This window comes from Pleurodeles waltl, chromosome 5 (assembly GCF_031143425.1).
Source record: "Pleurodeles waltl isolate 20211129_DDA chromosome 5, aPleWal1.hap1.20221129, whole genome shotgun sequence".
Taxonomy (NCBI): domain Eukaryota; kingdom Metazoa; phylum Chordata; class Amphibia; order Caudata; family Salamandridae; genus Pleurodeles; species Pleurodeles waltl.
The window spans coordinates 677,145,319-677,163,635 of NC_090444.1; the positions used below are offsets into that span (position 1 = coordinate 677,145,319).

At 44.5% G+C, this 18,317-nt stretch overlaps 1 protein-coding gene across 1 annotated transcript in view; it reads right to left on the reverse strand.

Moving 5' to 3' along the window:
- The window catches only part of FRK (fyn related Src family tyrosine kinase), a 276,993-nt gene that overhangs the window by 21,832 nt on the left and 236,844 nt on the right, over positions 1 to 18,317 (reverse strand). Inside the window, exons 6-7 of the mRNA XM_069234549.1 lie at positions 5,820 to 6,001; positions 2,139 to 2,301 (exon numbers count right to left, since the gene is read on the reverse strand). Of these exons, the coding sequence (XP_069090650.1) occupies positions 2,139 to 2,301; positions 5,820 to 6,001 (345 nt within the window). The remainder of the gene's footprint in view (positions 1 to 2,138; positions 2,302 to 5,819; positions 6,002 to 18,317) is intronic.

Below are 18,317 nucleotides of genomic sequence, written 5' to 3' on the forward strand. Positions count from 1 at the left end.
AGTGGCCTTTGCATACGAGTACAAGATATTAATGCAGACGGTAACCAAACAAGGAACAGGAACACAACAAATCAAACATGGGAAATAAACAATTTACATTAAAAAAACAATATACAAAAGGACTTCAGATCCAATCCCCTCGATTTTGAATATTCATATCCTTAGTGGGCAACCTGTGCAACTTCTTACTTTAGTCAATGAGAAGTTATTGGGGAGATCCATAATACAACGGGGATGGGATTGAGAATTGGGGAGATTCTTAGAAGTGTTCAGTGTGCTTGCCACAGTTTTAAAAACTTTGATCCAACCATTAAAATGCTCACCTATACTCATCCTGTCCTCTTGTGATCAAAAAAGGTATACCTTTACTGAACAGAAAACACTCCAAGTCAGAGAATTCGTCTTAGTTCTTAGAGGCAAAGGGTTTATAGTCAAGCCTTGTGTGGACTCTTCAAACCATCTTTGTAATAGTACATCTTCAAGTAAGAGTTTTTTTGCTATCAGGGAGCCCCTTCAGATATCAGGGACAATTTTGAGTGCTAAATCTTCCTGCTTCCGTAGGCTTTTATTCACTGCCACAAATGATGGAAGGGCAATATCTCTGCATCCTGCAATGATTCCGTGAAGTGAGTCATTGCAACATCAGCACGATATTTTGATCCTCTGAATGCATCTAATATCTTGGAACCTAATTTGCCATGACTGACCTCGTTGTGTAGACATAGTAACACTTTTTTCATCAGAGTATATATGGGTTCATGTTGGGAAGGTGCTTGTACAATTGTAATCACAGAGGTTTCTATAGCTTGGATGGTTGGTCTCAGGTGGCGATTTATTACAGTTGCCATATGGATTCTCTGTGGACAAGCTGCTCATTACACAAAGTAGTCATGTGACAATTATTTAGATTTTCTCTCTCTTTCCTTCTGAGCCTCATACTCTGGTCTTCCACTCTTTGCCTCTTTGTCCAACGGGGATCTCAGGGAAGGCCCTTCTAGGATGTTAGAAACCACTGAAGGAGATACCAATGGATGTGCCAATAGGTCCAACCACATTACCACTTTCTATCTCCTAACTCAATCTCCTCCCTGTCACATCTTTTTATTACTGATAAACAGTAGGGGACCCGCAGTAGCAGTACCAGATTCTTGGGTGGGTAACTGCAACTATAAGATCCCCTTTACTATTTGAGGACACCTTATCAAGCATTCTTGCCCCAGCTCCATAGCCCTTTTTCTCACTCCTAGATACTTCACAACCTCCTTAGTTTCTCTGGCAGATGCAAATGACATGATTTTGCTTTGAGGAGGTGGTTTGACAAAACCGTTTGCAGACTTACGCTTGTGCACTAACCTCAGAAACACTGAAGGTACCTTCTTCAGTCACTTGCTAAAACGGCCTTTGACCAGGATCACAGGTTGCATGGTTATTTCTACTGGCTGGTTGGACTGTATTAGATGAGGGCAGATGTCCTCCCAACCTCGGAGTCAGTACTGCAAGGGAAATACTCTTTCTCCTCCCTTGCATTCTCCTCCAACCTCAAGGGCAATGCACTCAGGCCAGAGACAGGGCAGAAAACAGTAAAGAGCAGTATAACAAATAATGAAGGAAATCAGAAACAAGAAAATGGTGGCCTCTAGGAAGCAGGCAACTAACACCACAAGGGCCACTGGGAAGGAAATACAATAGTAGGAGCCAGTGGAAAGAGGGAGAGAGAGAGAGTTGGGTCACAGGGAGCAAGGTGCACAAAAGCCACCTTCACTTGGTCCACAAGACCCTACCACAAAACCTAGCACCCACCATGTATCATTCCCCATTAACATGCATTTTTGACATTACATTTTTCCTAAAGCTCTTTATAGTGTGAATTTCAAGAACGTCTACAGTGCTTCAGGTAATTGTGGTGCATATGGGGAAAATCCCTGTGCCCCGGGGAGAGTTACTTTGTCCAGCCATGTGTAGGACTCATTATAATCTCGCTCACTCCTTGAAAGACAGAAACATTCCCTATATCTTTGAATGAATATTTGATTTTCATTTTAACAGCTGGGATGATTGAACAATAATCACTTACTCTTGCATACAGTGTAAAACTGATCACACACTGAAGACATTATTTCTAATAAGCTATTGCTCACCAGAATACGGCATCTTTCCGAAAGTGACTATCTCTGATAGGAGGACTCCAAAGGACCACACATCTGACTTTATTGAGAACTTATTGCCGCGAACTGCTTCGGGGGCTGTCCATTTGATCGGGAGCTTTGTGTCACACCTGGGCTCATAGATGCCATCTTCCTCCTTATGTTAAACAAAAAACATAGACACAATCAGACATCACACATGCATGTATCAGAACAGCATCTACCGGGTAAACACAGATTGACTAAAATGGACACACATTTGAATCATCTTATGCAGCAATGGAGATAAAGTCAAATGGATGCACAGATCTAAAGAGAGATGTGCACAGCCACACACAGACCAGACATTGTCACTGGGCTTGCCTTCTCCATGCATTCTCATCCAGCCCGAACCATTCCTTAGGAATGGCAAAAACAGATTTATTGCTACCCTTACCTGAAGAATAGTGTCTGTGGCATGATTGTCAAGGAGGGCGTGACAAGAGAAAAGAACGGGCTTAGAGGGAGGTAGAGGGTACTTGAGTTTTTAAGAGGAATTTGCTCTTAAATTTTCATTAAAACAACCACGGATTCTCTCTTATTGCACTGCTAAAGGTTAGACCTTGTCCCCTCTAAGCTTTTCAGGCTGAACTTCCTCCTGAAGGAAGTATTAGCATATTACCTTGTTTGTACGTGGCCCTAAACTCTGAACTTGTGATAGTCGTTCATTAATAACAGCAGGTTTTTATTTACAGGACTGAACACTTTAACTTCAACACTTTCAGTGCGCTTTGTGTTTTTAAAGTTGGTCTCCTGCTGATAAACTATGCTCTGGATATGGACCAGCTTCCTATATCCATTACAGGTGACATTTCCAAGAGGAACTGCTTGCATAAGGCTCTGCTTGTGTATAGTATTCAAACTCTGTCTCTGTATATTAAAAATATTATGAGTGTGTATTCACAGTACAGTAGATATAATCCCACCCTTATTGCATTGTGATTGTGAATAACCTTTCAAAACGTGCTAACTCCTGCTCACATTTGGAGCTGTAACTCTCCGAAAAAGAACTGTAAAGTGCTTTGATACCCCCGGGTCTAACTGTGGATGTGTAACAGCAATGACAACATGTTTGTAGAGGTTCATAAACCTGGACGGGGCTTTGCCATAGACCTTTCAATGACAAAGGTGTGGACATCAATAAAAGGCAGGGCAGGGTCAGAAGCTTTCACTTGCACTTTAGTACCCCCGGCACTGCCTTTTTACAAGTCCTGGTCTCTGGACTAATTATATTTTCTGTAGTTCCTACTCGTAATCTTTACTATAGCCTATCAGAGAACAGGCTGTAGAGGGGCGAAGGGCACCTGCCATGCCATTGGCAGTCAAAAGGTGCAAAAGGCCACTTCTGCGATCTTTGGCATTTTGGGTAATTGTCCAATGCTTTAAGAGGGATTTAACGTTCGGTGGCATTTACTGATGATCCATGGTAGCAGAGACCGAATCTACTCTGCAAAGGTGACTTCTGGGTTTGGTACAGATTTTTAACTTTTAGGGATTTATACATTATCCCAGGGGGATGTGACAACGTGAATATTAATGCCAGAATATCATCTGACAGACACTGTGTCCTAAATATAATTTACATAAATATAATGGAGTTATTACCAAATAATCTACACCAGAGTTTCTGCGTGTTTTATAAGGACTGAAGCAAACTGTATTTTTACTAGCAGCAATATCGCACAAACTGATTTCACATTATTTTTGCTGAGTTGAGGTAATAAGGATTGGGCAAAATATTTTTTCTTCACTTTTAAACTGTGGAACATGGACCACGTTTAAGGAAACATAGTAATGGCCCATTTAAAAACAGTAGCAACATAATAAAAAAAGCCATTTTACTGCATTCGTGTTAAGAAAGTGTTGTTTATGAAATAGAGTTTTCTTGGATAAAATGTCTGGCACAAACTAAGTGTATATTCAGCATTAGTTTCACACTCCAGCTTCTCGATTTTTGGTGCAAAGTTATTTTTGCAATAAATAAAAATATTTCTGCATTATCGGTTGCATCAACATTTTTGGTTCCAAGTTACATTTCACAAGTAGCAAAACCTTTCCAAAAATTACGTTATCCTGTATTTCTCCATCCCTGCATAATTTCTATTCTATGTGTCCTGGAGTACCGAAATGTGTACAATTTACGCGCGCTGAATCTGCATCCGTGAAGGAAACTTAAAGTGCATTAGCAAATGTATACTTTTTGATTTTGGAGAAACCCTTTCCGCTAAACACCCACTAGATATTGGGTTGTTCCACACGCCTTGACACGCTGTAAAGGCACATTGCGTCTTTGCCAGAAGCAAATTTATCTGTCTGCTCTGAGTGGAGAAAATACGTTCAAGAAGTATGAGAATACCTACGACCTTCTACGTTTGTGAATGTACTAAGTAGTGCCCAATCATACATGCTCATTAACCTCACCCATTCCAAAGCTTGCAAATGCGACTACCATGGTGGCGAAACAGCTGCATTCTTAAGGGCACTATATAATGTGACAAAAAAAAAATCTGTGCATTAAGTGTCTCAAATGAGCCTCCAGAGGTTGAGAGGTTACATGTGTCAAAAACCAACCAATAAATAGGCTTTAAGAAAATACCACTCAATTGATGTCTCCAGTGCATGCAGGACACCTGTCAAAAAGAGCCAGATGTCCTTCAGCTTAGAATGCAGGACATCCACCAATTGTATCACGTCTCACCTCTAACAAACTCCGAGTCAGGCCTTTGTCTATAGAGAACCTATTCCAATATGCACACAATGCTCCTCTGTACACATATGAATTGCTGTGTGCAACAGTAGATACGGCCAAACAACAAAGAATACGTCATAGCAAAGGACTAGCTTGGATAGGCCAAACAGTGACAGAAAGGAAGTGTGAATAAATAACTCAATAGATATGACTACAATGGAAATCCATGGCTATCATATCACATTGTACTCCTATACTGAGTTTAATCTGTATATTTACCTGTTACCATAAAGGCCAATTCTGCACAAAGCAGTTAGTGCACATGCGCACAGAACTTATATTAGGTAGAGAGCTTTGCTATAATTCCACTCTCCACCAAAAACTCTGTAAATCATGTCTTCTAGAAATGTCCCTCTAACTAAAAGGAAACTTCCTGATTAACCTGAACCATGAAATATGAACAACTCAAATTATACTTTAGATGTTAGCATTATGTTCCTCAGTGCTACATTTCTATAAGTATAAATGCTGGGGCCCAAAGTTTTGCTCAAAGATTGCTATCGAAAGTTGGGGTGCCGAATACGAAGACTGCCTAGTATTGATGCAACCTCAAGACCTTCATCTTCCACCACCAGACCCTCCTACCCCCTTTATCTCACTCTTTCGGGTTCTTTTTCACATCCCATTCCTTTCTCCGTCAATTTTTTTCTGTCTTTTTTTCTTCCTTCTTTCCTGTTTTTGTGTTTTTCTCTCGCTTGCTGCAGATCAAAAATGTTGACTTAAAATAAGTGCTGGTACTCGGAAATGAGTGCCATTGGACACTATCTTCAACCACCGCCTCAAATTAATCTTTGATGTTCATATATTCACATATGTATGGAAGTACCTTGCAAGGATGCCATATTCTCTGTACATCAAACATAGGAAGGCGATGTTAGGGACTGTACCTGAAAAACTCTGGCAAGTCCAAAGTCTGCAACTTTGTAAATATGGTGCTCTCCAACAAGTACATTTCTTGCAGCCAAATCTCGATGAATGTAGTTTTGTGATTCCAGATAGGCCATTCCAGCGGCAACCTGTGCAGCAATGTCAATTTGGTTGGCAATCTTTACTTTCTCTCCGTTGTCAGCTGGCATAGGAAACAAATAAAAATGGTTAATTGTGTTGCAGTCCTAGGTTTTGTGGGGCTCCAGGCAGAATAGGAACATGCAAGGCCCCTGTAAGATGTGACATTAGAGGAAGGGACATCAATTGAACATTAATGTTCTGGAATAGTTAAAGCAGTTTTGTACCTGGTGAGGATATCACTAAAATGGCTAAAAATGTAAATATTAATTTTAAAAAGTGCATATTTTTTTAAGCTGTATCACGTGAAAATAGATGACATTAATCAAACTGGCTGAAAAAGCTAGTCCTAGGTGTAGGAAGCTGGCTCTGTATATACTATATAAAAATGAGATATAGTGTGCACAGAGTCCAGGGGTTCCCCAAGAGGCTTGACAGAGGCAATAATAGATAATACTAATAATGCTCTATTTGTGGTAGTGTGGTTGAGCAGTTAGGCTTATCAGAGGGTAATGTTAAGCATTTGTTGTATACACACAAGCAATAAGTGAAAACTCACACTCAATGACTTAACTCCAGGCCAATAGGTTTTTATATAGAAAAATATTATTTTGTTAATTTATTTCTAGCATGTAAGTACATCAAATGAAAGGTACTTGCATAGTAATACTTAGGATATTGAATAGAATCAATATTGTACACAGTTTTCTTTAAAATGGCAAAAAGCTATTTTAAAAGTGGACACTGTGCAATTTGCAACAGTTCCTGGGGGAGGTAAGTAAAGTATAGTTTCTGAGGTAAGTACCACACTTACGGGTTCAGTGTCCGGTGCTTAGGCAGCCCACAGTTGGGGGTTCAAGGCAACCCCAAACACTCCGCTCCAGCAACACAGGGCCGGTCAGGTTGTATTGCTACATGCACTACGTGCATGTGGCAGCACTACGTGCAAGGTAAACAGTGGTGCAGAGTGTGGACCATTGGCCTCTGCTTTCATTGGCCTTCGCTTCCATTTTGGTTCACGACTCCATTTTGGCGAGTCTGGTTCGGTGCGTAAGGCACTGTTCTGTGTTTTTCCACAAGCTTCGGCAAGCTGAAGGGTGGGGTGTTTTTCTGCTCAATTTCGCTCCATCTGCCTGGTACGAAGGGCGCTATTTACATTCCACGAGCTATCAGTTAGAACAACAGGGGGGATGCACCTGTACACAAGGAGGAATGCAAGCTGCCTGTACACAAGGAGGAATGCAAGCTTCACCTTGGAGTCCTCTCCTGGGAACTTGGCCCGTTCTGAGGAGACGTCTCGAAGGGTGAACAAGGTACCGCCGATTGCACAATTTGTAAAGGAGGGGGTCTTTTTCTAGAAAAGACTCCTGGGCATTAGTAAATACTATAAAAGTTGGGGGCCTGGATGGGCTGGTCTAGGAACTCTCTTCTGGGTTGGACGCAACGCCAGGAGGACTGATTGTCCCGAACAGAGGCTCCCTGTGCTAGCTGATTTGGGTTCCCCAGCTTTGTGTACGGCGGAGGGATGCAGACGCTCTTTTCGGTGAAGCTTTTCAATTTATTAAGTGTATTGTGTGTGCGCGCGTAATATGTACTTATTCTTGCAGTCATTTTCATGCTATTGAGCATTGAAGTATATTGTGTGTGCGCGCGTAATATGCACTTATTCTTGCAGTCCTTTTCATGCTGTTGAGCATTGAGGTATATTGTGTGTGCTTGTATTATATGCACTTACTCTTGCAATTATTCACAGAGTGCTTATATCTTTATCATTATTCTCATGTTATTCTCCTGATGTATATATATATATATATTAGTGTGGTTTAGTTTTGCTAGCTGAGAACTTGCCCCTTAAATAAACTTGATTATTCTACTTACGAAGGTGTTTGAGAGTGATTGCTTTACATTGTGCCTTAAAATATCCTGAAGTGCATAGTTTTGATATTCTGAAGAGTAAAGCAGCACAAATTGGCGTAGTCGTTTGCAGGATTCGAAAAAAAAAAAAGGGGAAAATGCTTAATAAGATCAAAGCGAGCTCAAAAGCAGCTTCTCATGTAGCAAATCCAGACATAGAAATACCGGGGTGGGAAACTGCCCCGTATAAACTTTTAGCTCAGGAATGGTCACGTTGTGCTGGTTTGTGTGAAAATTGGAATGCATGTATGTTGAATGTAGAACCTGAAGATCTTCTTATATGTTTACAGAAAGTTTCAATTGACAAGGGAAGGGAGATTTGTGCGTTGGGGAGGCGAGGCTGGATCTTGCTTTCTGCGTACCGAAAGTTGTATGAAAAATGTTTACAGTTACAAAAAGACCACGAGCAGCTGGGGAAGGAGTTAGTAGAAGCCCAAAATTCCTCTACCATGCTAGCTTGTCAAAATAAATTATTAAGTGATAAGTTGGAAATGTACCAACTGGTTGCAGAGAGAACGGCCGTTAGCGTAGCTAAATATAAACACAAGAAACGAAGAGGGAAAGTTAATAAAAAGAAGGTGCATTTAGCTATCTCTCAGGCAGGATTAGCCTTTGACCCTGAATTTTGGGATGGAAACATCTGGGATACATCTGATTTTTCAGATGGGTCCGGGGGCGATGACTGCCAAGATGTTAGACAGGAGAAGACAGAGCGCAGGAATGTTGTCCGTGCGCAGCCCATATATCGGCGAAAGTTACAGCATAGCCCAGCTAATCCTGGAGGGGTGATGTTGGATGCCCTGGAGGATTATACACAGCAAGAACTAAGTGATGTGATAGACAGATTTCGACAGAGGTCTGGGGAAACATTGCTTACGTGGTTGGTGCGGGTGCACGATATGGGGGGCCAGGGGGTCCAATTGGATCACGGCGACGCCCCGAGGCTTTGTATGTTAAGTACAGACCCGGTTATTCAAAATGAGTTTAGAACCTATCCAGGGAATGGTCCCATGACCAATTTGTTAGAGCTAGCTGTGCAAGGGTGTGCTCAGAAGTATCCGACAGAGTCAGACTGGCCGCCTAATGATAAACCTTGGTATACTTTGAGAGATGCAGTACAGAGATTGAAGGAAGAAGGGATGAAAACAGCTATCTTTATGGGTAATGCCCATGATTTGATGAATGGAATTTTAAGTGTGTCTGTGCGAAACCGGCTGATTAGGGCCGCTCCTCCTGCATATAAGCATGTCATCATGACTTTGTTAATTAATCAGACGGGTAACCCATTGTCTCAGGTGGTAGAAGCGGTGCGTGAGTTAAGTGATTTAGGAGAATGGGCTAAGCCAGAGAGGAATTCACGGTCTGAGAATCGTACTGATAACAACAGGGTGACAAGGCGAGACATGTTTCAGGCCTTGCTGCGAGATGGGGTGACCAGGAATGAAATTGATGGGATAAGCACCAAGGACATGTGGGAAATGTACCGCAAACGCGGTTTGGATAAAAAGGAGGGGAGCAGGAAAGGGAACAAGAAGGATAACAAAGTGGTGAACCAGAGAAAGGCAGGAGGGGAGGAGCGTGAGGGTGAAAAGGGAGAGAGAGGGAGAGAACCCCACAGTAGAGAGAGATCCCCAGAGGACGGAAATTGGGAGGAAGAGCACCGAAGCGCAGAGGGAACCCGGAGCAGGGAGAGAGACCGGGAACTGACAGGTTCTGGGAAAACTCGAGGAAGAGAGTGGGAGAGGGAGCTGGTAAGCTCAGAGAGGTTGCGAAGCAGAGACAGGGAGGAGGAGTTCCCTGAGAATTACCGCAAACTGTATCCAGATTTGACTTGGGCAGACTCTGATGTGCGCACAGTGAAAATAGATTAGGAAACAGGCCAAACTCCGGTGCAGGGATGGGCTCGCAAAGATAACAGACCTCATGTCAAAGTAGAAATTTATTGGAAACGTGGAAATGTTCAAAAAGTTCGAGCCCTCGTTGACACCGGAGCGGAGGCCACTTTGATTCATGGCAATCCAAGAAAATTCAGGGGACAGTACTTCACCATTACGGGATTGGGCGGAAAAGAAACCCCGGCAGTGCAGATAGTGGTTCCCATGAAAATAGGGGCACTTCCAAAGAGAGAATACACTGTCCTGATTGTGCCCATTCCCGAATACATTATTGGAATTGACATTTTGAAAGGGATGACCCTACATTTGGAAGATGGATGTTATCAATTTGGTTCCAAAAGATTTATATCAATAGCGGCCGCAAGGGTGGGGCTGTTGAAGATTCCTCCGGTAACACTTCCCCAAGCTACTAAGGTGATTCAAATGAAACAGTACAGAATACCGGGAGGACATGAGGAGATTAGCCAGACTATACATGATTTACTAGAGGCCGGGGTAATAGTTCCCATCACCACTGCGTGGAATAATGCCCTCTGGCCTGTTCGTAAAAGTGATAACAGTTGGAGGATTTGCATTGATTATCGCCAATTGAATAAACATACACCTCCTCTGACTGCAGCGGTCCCAGACACCATTACCTTGATTGAGAACATACAGAAACACAGTGGGACTTGGTATGCAACCATTGACATTGCCAATGCCTTCTTTACGATACCAATAGCTACTGAGAGCCAGCCTCAGCTGGCATTCCAGTGGGCGGGGCGTCAGTACACCTTCTGTAGATTACCCATGGGGTATTTACATAGCCCCACTATCTGCCACCGGCTGGTGGCAGAGCATTTGGATGAAGTACCAGTGGTTCCTGGAGTGCAAATTTCTCACTATATAGATGACGTGATGATGCAGGGAGAGACGCAAGAACAGGTGCAAATTCAGCTAGACAGGGTGGTGGAACATTTGCAGAATAAAGGGTGGGAGATTAACCCTGAGAAAGTGCAGGGACCGTCTCAGAGCGTGAAATTTTTGGGCATCCAGTGGAATCAGGGACACAGAGAAGTGTTGCCAAAAGTGAAACAAAAGATTAAGGAATTCGCAGTACCGCGAAATCGGAAGGAAGCCCAGAGTTTTATTGGACTATTCGGGTATTGGAGACAACATATACCCCATTTATCTCAGATTTTGGCCCCATTGTACAAAGTTACACGAAAGAAAAATGCGTTTGAATGGGGAGAGCAGGAGCAGCGCGCGTTTGAATTGGCGAAAGATGCCATTCAGCATGCTTTGGATTTGTGGCCGATTCGAGAGGGAGACATTGAGTTGAATGTGACAGTCCAGGGGCAGTATGCCAATTGGAGTTTATGGCAAAAACAAGGAAGAAAGAGGGTGCCCCTGGGATTTTGGACAAAGAAGTTACCTGAGGCAGGAGAGCGGTATACTCCCTTTGAGAAGCAGCTGCTGGCCTGCTATTGGGCCCTGGTTGATACTGAGCAAATTACACTGGGACACAATGTGATTTTAAGGCCTGAAATTCCCATCATGCAGTGGGTGATGAGTTCCCCAAAAACTCATAGAATTGGACATGCGCAAGAAGCCAGCATTATAAAATGGAAATGGTATGTCCAGGACAGGGCACGAGCGGGTCCAAAAGGGACCGCCGTTTTGCATGAGCAGGTAGCGCAGGCTCCAGTGGAGAATTCCGAAATGTTGCATGATGTACCTTCAGTGTGTGAATCCCCAGTAGGGTGGGGCCAGCCGTTCGCAGACTTGTCTGCAGATGACAAAAAACATGTGTGGTTCACAGATGGTTCAGCAAAATATGTTGGAGCGAAAAGGCACTGGAAGGCAGTGTCCTATAATCCTGTTACCAAGAAGCTTTTGACAACTACAGGACAGGGAAAAAGTAGCCAGTATGCAGAGCTTTATGCCGTGTATTAGGCTTTAAAACAGGAGCTACCCGGAAAATGTCACATTTATACAGATTCCTGGTCTACCGCCAATGGGTTAGCTACTTGGCTTCCCACGTGGCATGCACATCAGTACAAAATCCATAACAAAGAGGTATGGGGGAAGGAGTTATGGCAGGAGATCTGGGAAATGTTACCTCAAAGCACCGTGACTGTCTATCATGTGGACGCTCACTGTCCAACTGATTCATTAGACCGATGGTTCAATTGTCTTGCAGACGATCGAGCCAAGATTCAAGAGGCTGAAGTGGAGGCGCAGAGTTCTGATTTGGTGGGAATGGCTAAATGGGCACACCAGAAATGCGGACATCTTGGAGAAAAGGCTACTCACAGGTGGGCTGAGATTAGAGGGATGCATCTTCCCCTAGATTTGATTAAAACAGCGATCATTGAATGTCCCATTTGTCAGCATGCACAGCACAGACCGGTCCCACAGGTAGTGAGAGGCCAGCTAGGTAGAGGTAAATTGCCAGGACAGATTTGGCAGATTGATTACATTGGACCAATGCCAGTGAGCAGAGGGTGTCAGTATGCCTGCACTGTGGTAGACACTTACTCTGGTTATCTCATAGCCTTTCCCTGCAAGCGCGCAACTCAGCAGAGCACCCTGAAAACACTAGATCTGTTGATTCTGTACTATGGAGTGCCACTCCAGATTCAAAGTGATAACGCCAGCCACTTCAAGGGCAGACTAATGCAGGACTATTGTGCACAACGCAATATTGAGTGGATTTTTCACATACCTTACTACCCACAAGCAGCGGGATTGATTGAGAGAATGAATGGGTTGCTGAAAGAACAATTGCGTAAACTGAATGATGGGACACTGAAGGGGTGGAGGGATAATTTGTATGATGCTTTGCAAATTTTGAACAACCGACCCCTAACAAATGCCGAGACACCTCTCATGAGAATGCTGACACCTGCTTTACAGATTAATCCGTTTACAACGAGCAATACCATTGTGTATTGGGAAACAGCTCCAGGAGCTTTGGGCCCATATCGAGCTACACCAGAATCTGCAGGACTTGACTTGCATGCTTTACACATGCATCGATTGAAACCTAGAGACATCACTCCGATTGAAACTGGGGTGGGAATTCAGATTCCCCCTGAGCATTACGGTCTGATCGCCCCTCGATCTGGGCTTGCCTTGAGGGGCATCCAAGTTTTAGGAGGCGTGATAGATGCAGACTACCAAGGCGAGTTGAAAGTCATTCTTTTGAACAGTGGTGACACAGACCTAGTGGTGCAACCTGGTGATCGCGTTGCCCAAATTGTCATCATGCCGGTTTATGGAGGTGTTGTTAAGAAGGGGAGCGCCCCAGCTCTTCTCACTGTGAGAGGCAAAGGAGGGTTTGGATCTATTGACAAGAACCCAGGGGCCAAAGTGTGGATTGAATCCCCAAATAACCCTCCTCAACCCGCTGATGTCATCGCCACTGGACCAGACAATGTCCTGGTAGTTATGCGACCTGGTCAAGACAAATGGGAACATGTTCCCGCTGACAAATGCTATCTGCGAGAATGATAATACGTGTTTTGTCCTTTGTTCTTTTCAGATCATCCTGTGGAGTGCCTGTGCCATGAGTGTGGTGTATGGAGCCCGTTCGGGAGACTCCACCGGGGAGCGGGAGGGGCTCATAGCCCAAAAATTCAACCGTCAGCCGCAGATGCCAACGCTGCTGCATCAACCGAACAATGTTTGGATTCATCTAGCGCAGGAAGTGCTGAATATATCTCACTTCTGTATGAGTAACATGAAAAGCGTTCAAGATTTGATTACCACTTGTCTAGTGGCAGTGCCCACTCCTGCTGCTGTATTATTACACATCTTTAACAATACAAACCAGGATGGAATGGTGGATGTGATGGACGTTCGCTCCCATCTGTCACTCTATGAGTACTGCCGTCATTGCCCGGAGGTGGGCAGGCGGTTGTGGAGGAACATGACATCTATACTCACGTTTAACATCTCAAATGGGGATGTGTGCTATTCATTGACCTGTGATCCTATGAAAATAGGTAAATGTGCTCAGCTCAAATTGGAGAAAAGAGACAAAAAATTAACTGCTGCACAACGGACGTTGTGCCACTCACGGAATGACCTAACCTGTTTGAATGTAAATAATTCGATGTTTTGCCAACATGTGGTGCCTGCTGCCAGCCACATTCAAAATGTTAAGTTGCCTAAAGGTTGGCTCTTTTCTTGTGGTAATCTTTCTTTTACTTATATTCCAGCCAATCTAACCGGAGGGCCTTGTGCCTGGTCACGCTTAGGCTTTCTCATGTTTCCTATGGGTACTGCTTTACACCCTCGCTATACCAGAGACACTATTCAATTACCTACGGACTGTGATTCTGAAATTTCATTGCTGTCCAAAACAGAATATGTTAGTTTAGCTGGTTCTATCGTAGGGGTGCCAGGACTTGCAGTATATAATACCAGAGTTATTAATAAACTTGCATGTTTAGTAGTCAAGAATATTAACTATACATCAGCTGCCTTAGCTGAGCTGTTATTAGATGTACAGGGAATTAGAAGAGCTGCTTTGCAGAATCGCGCTGCTATTGATTATTTACTGCTTAAACACAACTATGGCTGCAGTTATTTTGAAGGATTGTGTTGCTTCAATTTATCCGACCACTCCATATCAATCAACTCCCATATAGAGGCCCTGCATAAATTAGTGAAGGGGGTGCAGCAGGATGTTGACAAGGGGTGGTGGGATTGGGCTTTTGGATGGCTGCCTAATTTAGGCCAACTGCGTTATATCTTTGGTGTAATCATTATCATAACAGTTATTTTAATTTCATTATGTTGTTGTATTCAGTGTGTGCCTAACCTTCTATCTCAGTGTCGCCCAAGAGCATTGCCATTTCAGCTTATAGGATATACTTAGTTGTAAGTTGGCCAAATGGTCCAAGGGTGGAAATGTATTGCTACATGCACTACGTGCATGTGGCAGCACTACGTGCAAGGTAAACAGTGGTGCAGAGTGTGGACCATTGGCCTCTGCTTTCATTGGCCTTCGCTTCCATTTTGGTTCACGACTCCATTTTGGCGAGTCTGGTTCGGTGCGTAAGGCACTGTTATGTTTTTTTCCACAAGCTTCGGCAAGCTGAAGGGTGGGGTGTTTTTCTGCTCAATTTCGCTCCATCTGCCTGGTACGAAGGGCGCTATTTACATTCCACGAGCTATCAGTTAGAACAACAGGGGGGATGCGCCTGTACACAAGGAGGAATGCAAGCTGCCTGTACACAAGGAGGAATGCAAGCTTCACCTTGGAGTCCTCTCCTGGGAACTTGGCCCGTTCTGAGGAGACGTCTCGAAGGGTGAAAAAGGTACCGCCGATTGCACAATTTGTAAAGGAGGGGGTCTTTTTCTAGAAAAGACTCCTGGGCGTTAGTAAATACTATAAAAGTTGGGGGCCTGGATGGGCTGGTCTAGGAACTCTCTTCTGGGTTGGACGCAACGCCAGGAGGACTGATTGTCCCGAACAGAGGCTCCCTGTGCTAGCTGATTTGGGTTCCCCAGCTTTGTGTACGGCGGAGGGATGCAGACGCTCTTTTCGGTGAAGCTTTTCAATTTATTAAGTGTATTGTGTGTGCGCGCGTAATATGTACTTATTCTTGCAGTCATTTTCATGCTATTGAGCATTGAAGTATATTGTGTGTGCGCGCGTAATATGCACTTATTCTTGCAGTCCTTTTCATGCTATTGAGCATAGAGGTATATTGTGTGTGCTTGTATTATATGCACTTACTCTTGCAATTATTCACAGAGTGCTTATATCTTTATCATTATTCTCATGTTATTCTCCTGATGTATATATATATATATATTTTAGTGTGGTTTAGTTTTGCTAGCTGAGAACTTGCCCCTTAAATAAACTTGATTATTCTACTTACGAAGGTGTTTGAGAGTGATTGCTTTACATTGTGCCTTAAAATATCCTGAAGTGCATAGTTTTGATATTCTGAAGAGTAAAGCAGCACACAGGTGCTGAGGTCAAACAGGAGCCAAAATAACGTGGGCACCTATAGAGACAAGGGATACTCCGGTTCCAGTCTGCCTGCAGGTAAGTACCCGCGTTGTCTGAGGGCAGACCAGGCGGGTTTGGAGGAGTACTGGAGGGGCCTGAGTAGGCACAAAAACCACACCCTGAGCGGCACGGGGACGGCCAGGTGCAGTGTGCAAACAGGGCGTTGGGTTCTCAGTAGAACTCTATGGAGTGGCCCGGGAGTCACTTACGTGCTGCAGGCAGGGCACGGGGGCCTTTCGGGCAAGCCACCGACTGGGCAAGGGTGAGGGCCGCCTGCTGGTCATTGCTACACCGGTAGTCTGTTTCTCATGGGCCTGGGGACTGCGGGTGCAGTGCTTCTCCAGGCGTCGGATATCTTTGTCCTGGACAGTTGTGGTCAGGGGGTCCTTGGGATTCCCTCTGCAGGTGTCGTCCTGGGGGTGCAGAGAGGTCAGCTCAGGGTGGACACGTTGTCTGAGTCGCCTGGGGGTCCTCTCTGGATAGTGGGTTTCTCTGGACATGGGCCGTGGTGTCGGGTGCAGAGTAGTTGGACTCATGCTACTGGAGTGAGGTGAGAGTCCCTTTAAAGTTGGTTTCTTGGTCTTCTTTTTAGGCAGGTCCACTGGAGTTTCTTGGTCCTCAGTGGTGCAGGCAGTCCCCTGGAGGCTTTTCAGGGGTCGCTGATCCTTTAGAACGTGTTGCTTCTTGTCTTGCAGCTTTTGTAGCAGGAGACAGGGCCGAGTCAGTTGTTGTCTCCTTCTCTTCTCTGTGGGGTTTTCAGCTCAGCAGTCCTTCTTTCTTGAGGTCATCAGGAATCTCAAGAGCTGGGTTCAGGTTTGCAACCTAAATACTACATTTAGGGGTGTGTTAGGGTCAGAGGGCAATAGCCAATGGCTACTGTCCCTGAGGGTGGCTACACTCTCCTTGTGCCCACTTCCTCTGGGGAGGTGGGCACATCCCTACCCCTATTGGTCCTAATCCTCCAAAGCAAGATGCAGGATTTCTCAAGGAGGGGGTAACTTCAGCTCTGGACATCTTAGGGGTGGTCCTGGCTGAAGGGGTGACTCCTTCTTGATTTCCTCATTATCCCTATGGACTTGCTGCCAAAAGTGGGGACTTGTCCGGGGGGGCGGGCATCTCCACTAGCTGGATTGCCCTGGGGCACTGTAACACCAGGCTTGAGGCTTTGAGGCTCACCGCCAGGTTTTACAGTTCCTGCAGCGGGAGGTGTGAAGCACCTCCACCCAGAAGAGGCTGTGTTTCTGACCACAGAGTGCACAAAAGCACTCACCCCATATGGTCAGAAACTCGTCTGGCAGTGGCAGGCTGGCACCGAACGGTCAGTCTTGCACTAGCAGCTGGGCTGACATACAGGGGCCATCTCTAAGATTCCCTCTGTGTGCATTTTTTAATAAATCCCACGTTGGCATCAGTGTGGGTTTATTGTGCTGAGAAGTGTGATACCAAACGTCCCAGTATTCAGTGTAGCCATTATGGTGCTGTGAAGTTCGTAATGACAAACTCCCAGACCATATACTCAGTATGGCTACCCTGCACCCACAATGTCTAAGAATTGGCTTAAACACTGTAGGGTCTTGGTTAAAGAGATAATCAAATGCAAGACCTCTTCCATTATCCACAAGGCAATCCAGTCACTCCACTGGTACCTAACCATTTACTTATAGTCTTCCAGCCTCCAATGAAAGATCTCTCTTCCTGAACCTACTTGGGTACCTACTTGCAGAGGCTCAGTTTTTGGCAGATCACTCAGTATGCAATGATGTACTCTATGGAATGCTCCCGTGCCTCTCAGCAGCTCTCCTCTCCCACAGTCACCATCTCCTGTGCACTGTTCCTTCTTTGCCTCGCCTCCCACAGGAGGCCAATTCTAACCGTGTTCCTAAAAAGCAGTCACTTTCCCAGGCCTCACTGTCATACCCTGAAGTTTGGGATAATTTTTGGTGGGATGAGGCACACATCATACTGTGCCTGCCCAGACCGGCCCACTGTCATTCTGCACATGACAAAGAGCCAGGTGTCTTTGTGAGCACAGTCAGACTGATTCTGTCAACACCAACATTAAGGTTTCTGCATCCATTTTTTGGCTGCTTTGTCAGCAGCCAAGTCAGCCCAAGCAAGGAGTTTATCCACAGTAATAAAAATATCTTCTCACCAAGTGGCCTGGTAATGGGGCCATCAGTCAACTGTGGATTCCCTGCCTTTCCTACTTGAGTATAGCCCCTTGTTTGGGCCATGCAGCACTTACATCCATTATGCAGTCCATTATCACTTTGCAGGATACTTTGCACACACAGAGATACTGTAAGAGGTCTCTTTGGTACTGGGGGACTATTAGTTACAGAACACACTGTTTATTGTTTCATTCCATTACCAACTGCTATAAATCAGTTCCTTGTAAAATACATAAGTAGGCTGGCTGAATAAGGTGCTAATTTAGTATGATAAATATGACACACGTATTTGAGTTTCAATACCTCTGTCAACTCCTAGAGTAAGCTTTGACTGTTTGCTATTGCCACCATTGGAGAGACAAGTTTCCAAAGGGAATAACACTTAAACAT